This window comes from Cynara cardunculus (assembly GCF_001531365.2).
Source record: "Cynara cardunculus var. scolymus isolate 2C chromosome LG 2, CcrdV1, whole genome shotgun sequence".
Taxonomy (NCBI): domain Eukaryota; kingdom Viridiplantae; phylum Streptophyta; class Magnoliopsida; order Asterales; family Asteraceae; genus Cynara; species Cynara cardunculus.
The window spans coordinates 10,277,506-10,284,897 of NC_037529.1; the positions used below are offsets into that span (position 1 = coordinate 10,277,506).

General features: G+C 33.9%; 1 protein-coding gene across 1 annotated transcript; it reads right to left on the reverse strand.

Moving 5' to 3' along the window:
* Positions 1-565: 565 nt before the first annotated feature.
* LOC112507687 (protein ECERIFERUM 3-like) lies at positions 566-7,022 on the reverse strand. Its single transcript, XM_025112350.1, has 11 exons — positions 6,761-7,022; positions 6,435-6,658; positions 5,966-6,201; positions 5,114-5,333; positions 4,406-4,533; positions 3,049-3,305; positions 2,838-2,945; positions 2,272-2,478; positions 1,517-1,627; positions 841-1,014; positions 566-736 (listed from the first exon to the last, which is right to left on the reverse strand). The coding sequence occupies exons 1-11, from the start codon at positions 6,821-6,823 to the stop codon at positions 566-568; spliced, it is 1,899 nt and encodes a 632-aa protein (XP_024968118.1). The 5' UTR covers positions 6,824-7,022.
* Positions 7,023-7,392: the final 370 nt, after the last annotated feature.

A 7,392-nucleotide genomic window follows, 5' to 3' on the forward strand; every position in this document is an offset into this window, starting at 1 on the left:
TATAACATTTTGAGGGATAAAATAGACAATTACGCATATTCAAACGTTTGTCAATTAACAAAAACAAACAGTCTTTTTGGTTTAGATTTCAACACCATCTCTTATCAGCTAGAAGTGAAATAAGATTTCAGACTTCGACACCTCTTAAAAACAAACAAACACTTTAGAAAATTTTCTGAACTTAGCTTCTTCTTTTTGTCTTGTTTTCTCTGTTTCAGAGAACAATTTAGAGAAATTTGTTGGGGAAAAATAGTAAATTTTATCTGTTTTAAAGAATCTGGCAGAGATGTTCTACTTGAGTCTAAATCAATAATAAAACTTACACACAAAAAAAAGTAACAATCATGTATTGTGTAAATCCATATTCTTAATTAATAACTTTTGAATGGGGGGCGGTACAAAGCGGATCATACATTTGGGAATTCCATCTAAACTTACCAAATTGAAGTATGTAACAATTAAGAAAAATGATGAGAATTATATTTGAAGCAAAAATAATTAATGTTTGTAATTAAAATGAGATGATAAATATATATATATATATATATATATATATATATATATCTCATTTTGGAAGACTAGAAACGGGCTGAAGACCATGTTTTAGAGCAGCTTTCCAAACGACGTCGATTCGGTCCACATCAAGAGCACCAACTTCATGGTGACTCCATCCTTCCAAGCTATGTACAACCCCTCCTGCATGGCATGCATGCACTATCCCTCTTCCCATCGTATACTACATGCATGCATTAGTTTCAGCATTAAAATTTTAATTACTTCATTCATAGAATAAATTTTACGAGAATGAAAAATGGAGGACCGATATGATCGATCATGTACCTCGCAAGATCCAAGGCCTTCAACGTCATCGGGTAATTTCATGGCGGCAAGGTCACCGTAAGTGCAGTCTCTTCTGAACGCGAAGATTGGTGGCACCACGAACTGATGAAAATGAGTTCCCGATGGCGCCCATCTTTGTTGTCCAGGAGTTATCCATTTCCCGACCACCCATGTCTGTGATCATCAAGAATTAAAATCTTTGAAACAAAAAAAATACTCACTACATATATGTAAGAATATGTGGAAACTTTCTAAATTAATCTCCAAAAGTGCCCGAAAGGAGGTTCCAAGATTTATAGATGAGAAATGGTCTAAGTCAAGTTGATACGGGACTCTAACATGCCCTTCTCCAATTAATAGAGGCTCGACGGGTATAGATTGTCCAACGGTATTGAAAGAGGGCTAGACATCGTACAGATTGCTCTAGACAGAGTGTCAACCTTTTAGGATGATAGACTTGACTCTGATACCATGTGAGAATATGTAATTTTTTGTTAGATTACTCTTCAAAAAAACATTTATGCAGAGAAGAGAAGGTTCTAACATATATATAAAGGCAAGAAAATGTCTAAATCTAGTTGATACAGTAACGTAGTGCAACACAATAAATAGTAAAGTAGATTAATTTGACAATATACATACACAAATAAATCTATATATATATATATATATATACCTTGCAATTTCTTGCTGCTTGGTATTTAGTGACTTGGACCAAGTTCTTCTGGCAATCTGCTGGTGCTTCTTCTTGGATATTTTGAAATCTTTCTGTTGATAGAGTTAGCATCTGCAAAAAACGGCACCTAAGTTTTGAGAGTCTTTGTCATATTCATCCGGTAAAGTAAAGTGACTTGGTAAGCGCTTACCCGGGTAAGCGTTTGATAAACGACACCTAAGTTTTGAGAGTAAGTACTTGTCATATTCATTCGGTAAAGTAAAGCGACTTGGTAAGCGCTTACCCAGGTAAGCGTTTGGTAAACGGCACCTAACTAAGTTCTGATAGCACATTCTATGGAAACTAATTTATTAGAGTGATTATGACGTAAACTGCATATAATGTTCAACGTTGCTTTCGTATATTGCCGACATGTATACCGTAGCCTTTAATATTTAATTAAAGAAAAAGTAATGTTGGTTTAAGTCAATTTATTTGAATAAGTAGTTGGGGATTTTTAATTCATCTTGCTGTGACATTTTAGGTAACCATTAAGAGCTGGTGTACCAAATTTTGGCACATTTATAAGACAACATTATTCATGAATCTTGCTCCATTACAAATATTCAATCAAAAGAGTAACATTTGTTACAAAATGTTATATTTTTAAGATATATATTAATGACATCCAGAACCCTGATGGTAAAGATTTACATTTTTTATTATTACTTTAATTATATATGAAATTAAAATATTACGGAGTGAGCAAGACTTACAAGAACACGAACTCCTCTGCGACAAAGGTAGAGGGCAATGGCTCGTCCGAGCTTTGAAGTGGCTCCAGTGAGGAACACCTCTTTCACATTGTCATGAATCTCGTTGAGGATGACGGCGGCCGTCAAGGTATTCCCATGGACTACTCTTACTTTCAAATTTGGGTGTTTTTTCACAAATAATGTTCCACCTCCGTTAAGTGCTTCGTTCTACAGTTCCCATATTAAAATCGATCAAAATTCAGTTAAAGTTATATTTCAACTAAAAGTGCGTATAGAAAAAAGATTCCTCATGTAAAACCCCTCAAATTGAACCTATAAAAGGGCAATTTAAGGACTTTCAAAAAGATTTGTTAGATCCATGTCTCATATCAGTTGCATTTTGTGATCAATTATACATCGGTAAGCAATCCAAAGGCATATGATTTAATGAACACCAATAAGATTGAGATGGTAAAAGTAACCCTTACACTCTACTATTTTCATGATTCGTCCCTAGTGATCATAAGTGTAATTACTATAATACCCTTATGATATCATATTATTTGAGAGAGGGATAAAAGATATACCTTGTTTAAAGCAGCAAGGCTAATGACCTTCACACCCAATTTATCGGCCCTCAGAATGGCATCCTCAATATGTTTGTTGATGCCGTTACATGCAAATGGCAAGAAATACTATAGGAGCAAATGAACGGATTACACGAATGGAACATGTTAGTTAACAAAGCATCATGTTCTTTACACCTACAAGTCCCAATATGAAGGAAATGAAACAAACCTGAAAGCCAAAACGAGGAACAACCCAAGTTTGGTGCAATCTGCCTCTTAATTTGTAGAATGACAAGAGGAATGTCTTAGCCCTAGCCCACATCACCAACATCACAACAAACGTAAATGGCCAATATGGAACCAAGAAAAGCCGAACACTGTAGGGCATTGACGAAAATGATCTGAAGACAAAGGGGACGTGCAGTGCAGATGTAATATCCACAACGTGTGCCAAGAACACAAAATCGGGCACTGTCGTAGACTTGCCTACATTTGTATATGATAAAACAACATGTAACGTAACTGGTCAACGTCAAACATAAAGTAAATGGACGGTTACATGCTTATTTTGAAAGTAGAAGGGGGTTATTTATCAAATCGAAATATTAGATGGACAAGATTTAACAAAGTATAAAAATATATACTTTCAACTAGTATTCAAACATTTAATGCCACCCCTCTAATTTTATAAAATCTAAAATAACCCATTGGTTGTAAAATTATAGATTACAACTCCACACCTACCTCTATTTATTGGAATTCCAGTGTTTATATTTACACATTTCAACCACTCATGCTTACAAATTGCCCCCCACTTATGAATTATTAAAAGACAAATTACAAATAACTATCTAAAATAAGCTAGTTGAAAGTGAACAACAGATACATGATAAATTATCTGGTTCAGTTACTTATAGAAACTGTTTAATATTTTAACGAAAAAACCGCTAATGCCGTGTTTGTTAACAACTGAAAAGCAACTTCAGATATCTTTTTAGGGTTTTTTTTTTCCAATTATGTCGGTTATATTTTTATTTAAGAATTAAGATCATTTTATTTTATCAACTAATAACTGACATATAAATCAATAACTAACTAATAATTTATCAGTTAGCATCTAAGATTCTAAGTTATCAAGAAACACGTTCTTTTGTTAACTACTTAATTAGTACAAACTCCTAACTGGTCTTTTGTTAACTATGAGAGCCGACTAATCCCAGGGCGATCACCTGCTTTGCAGATAGCCCGGAGTCCCCGCATTTGAACCTCCGTGGCCACAAAGGGATTTTTATTCCTCCTTGGATTTGAACATGAGACCTCTTGATATTTTTAACATTTAGAGTTAAGCTCAAACCAATTAGGCACCACCCTTGTGGTTTTTTGAAACAAAATCTTAATAAGCTTAAATAAAAATCATTGTTTCAGCTATGTATTTTAACCAAAAACTGTTATTTTACTTATGAACTTTGTTTAAACTTTCTTAATTATCTCATACTTTCATTCACTTTTTGGCTTCACTAATTAACTGATTAACGAACTTAATCAACCAATAATCGATTTAGCAATAAAATGAAAGAAGGTCATACCTGCCTCCTGGGTTATTTTCTTGTGTAGGTCCCAAGAGTTTGGGTTCAGAGTGTTCCACATGGCATCGTAGAGGGGCATAAATAGGCAATAGTTGCTCTTCATCTCACTGTGGTGTAGGCTATAGTATCTGTATAATCATTATTTAATTAGTATTTTTCTTTATATACTAAAGAAAATTATAATGACTAAAATACCCTCACAGGGAGTTTGTAAATGTTTATAGACAAAGGAAATGAAGTGGCAAAGATGGCATACATTTTATATTTTATTAAAAGATATTTAGTAACATATTTAATTTAACATGTATACAGAAAGTTTGCTTTAAGCTATAGTTTCGATCAATTTACTTGATATTATTTCTTTATTGAAGGGGCATTTTTGTAATTTAATACCAAATTTGACGTATATATGAACTGACCACACAAGTTGATTTAGTTTTTAGACGTTAAATTCTTTAGTTGATATGAATCCATTAATCTATCTTTATCGCACATGAACAGATGGTTTATTTATGATATATATAAGTTTTCGTGGAGAATTAAACAACATAAATAAAAATGCATGAATTATTAATAATTACATAAATGGACATGTTGCTTTTCATGAGCGGATCACATGTTCTATTTGGTGAAATACAATTATTTTTATTTTATTAAAGTTTATTAATTTATCGATATGACATATATAATATAATTCAGATAACTTACGTTGGTGTGTAGAGAAGATATCTGAACAGAGGAAAGGATTCGAAAATCCAATGAGGCACGATCTCGACGTTCGAATAACCGAAGCAGCGTAAGAAATCAAAAACAATGACGTAGCCATAGATTACTGTTTTAGATCCATATCCAGACAAACAACAACCAAGAATGGGTAGGCCAATCACTATGACAACTAATAACTCCTCCAAGAATGTGGTGCTTCCGGCTACAATTAAGATATTAATGTTAGTAAAAACATACGATAGCTGTATGATATCGACATCAAATCATTCTATTACACTTACAACTCGTTATATTTATTAAATAAACCGAAACTATATACAGGGTCACATTCTTTTCAGATGGTCGCTTCATCTCGTTATATATCCTTGTCGTCTTGTGAGATGTTCTCCAAACTGTCAAATAAGAATGTTGGTTTCGACATTTGGAGAAATACGATAGGTAGGTACATTTTTTTGAACAGTTAATGATCTTTATCTTAACATCGACATCTGACACGCATTAGGTTATTATTAGAACAGCAAACTATGAGGTCGTGGACCAACCTTAGCAACAGACATAATAATTTAAAGTCGTTGAACCTTATCACATTATAAATGCCCAAAAAAAGTTGTGAACTAGCTATCAACAATCATTAAATAACTTAACGCTTTTTCAAATAATATCATGTATTTCAGCCCTAAGTAAATGCTTAATTACATGGGTCTGCATTTGCTTATCAAGAACATTAAATTGATGAATTATAGGATAGCAATATAGCATAGGAACCTGTCATGGATGTGACAACACTAATTGATCAATAAATGGAGGAAGATGGGGGTTATGAATGCCATTTACCTGTAACTGGTTGGGGCACAGTTGAAGAATGGTGGAAATGATGGAAAGGGTAGAAAAGGTAATTTCCATGCAAGAGTCTATGTACCCAATAGTAAATTGGCTCTGAAACAATCACATGTACCACCAACAAAGTAACAAGCCCTTTGGTTTCCCACAGTGGCAAGTTTGCAAATCCATCAGGTAACAAGTACATAGCTACAGAAGCTACTAGAGCTTGAAAAATTACAAAATTGTCCCTGCAATAAAAATTTCATCAAATTAAATACAACCCAACAAATGAATAGATTAATACATCTTTGATGAGATTTGAACGTATAACCTCTTGGGAGACTAGAGGTTCGGATATCGCTAGGCCGATGGGCTTTTGATTTTATAGGGATTTTTGAAGTTTTAAAGTCTTGGGCTTGGTAGCATTGTGTTGTATCGATACTACCGAGCTGTTGATTTGATGGGTGATTCGAGAACTTACCAGTTTCGTTCTTTGTCGATTTGGTCAAAGTCAACGCCTTGTGTAAAAATCCGACGATTGCGGGTGAGGAAAAGCATGTTACAGACGTTGGTATACCACATGAATAGATGAAATCTAAGGAAGCTCATCAAGAGAATATGAAAACACCAATTGCTTGCCAGATCATCGTGCCCTTGAAGTCTTGAATGTACAACTTTTCCGACCAACGGTCCGAGTAGCATATACTGCAATTCCAACAAACCCCACAAAAAGATTTAAAGATAAAACAAACCAGATGAGTGTTTTGCCATTTGTGTTTGTGTTATGTGCATATCAGAAGAATTTACCTTGAGAGTTCCAAGATTTTGCCAATGCCATGCAAATAATGGAGCAGTGTTCGTCATTATCATCAATACAATCTAGGCAAAAGACAATTGTAGCCCTAAACAGAAGATATAAGAAATGTATATATCTTCGTGTAAAGGACAAATCGATCTTTGGCTACAACTTGGAGCTTTTTCTTGTAATGGCCAAAGGGGTGTATTCTTATGCTATAAGCACAATATGAAATAGGACCACCAAAAAGGAGGGAGAGAGAGAGAGAGAGACCACAACACAAATGGGTATTTAGGGTTTATCTATGACCAAAATGAAGTAAAAAAATGGAGACTATATAGGCACAAAATATATGCAATATGGACCTACATCAAAATGTGAAATGGCTAATGGCTAATGGCTGTTTCAAAATACAGTTAGGAAGGTGGAAAAGGGGGATTTCATTGAATTTTCCATGCAAAATTACGTTTTTGCCCTTGGCCATTCTGTCACGTATATACCTTATAAAATAGATATTTGTCTACCAGATACTTATTTTGTCGTTATCAAAAAAATATAACATAAACAAGTGGCCTTGAAAATTAATAGAAGTGATTTAGGGTTATAATTTGGTTTTATTTAGCTTTGAAGATGCTCAACATAT

Excerpts from the sequence above, each read along its gene's own strand:
- LOC112507687 (XM_025112350.1), bottom strand. The coding sequence starts at position 6,823 with ATGATAATGACGAACACTGCTCCATTATTTGCATGGCATTGGCAAAAT. Across the intron at positions 6,202-6,434 it reads ATCGACAAAGAACGAAACTG|GGACAATTTTGTAATTTTTC; the intron begins GTAAGTTCTCGA and ends TTTTTATTGCAG. Across the intron at positions 737-840 it reads AAGGCCTTGGATCTTGCGAG|TATACGATGGGAAGAGGGAT; the intron begins GTACATGATCGA and ends GCATGCATGTAG.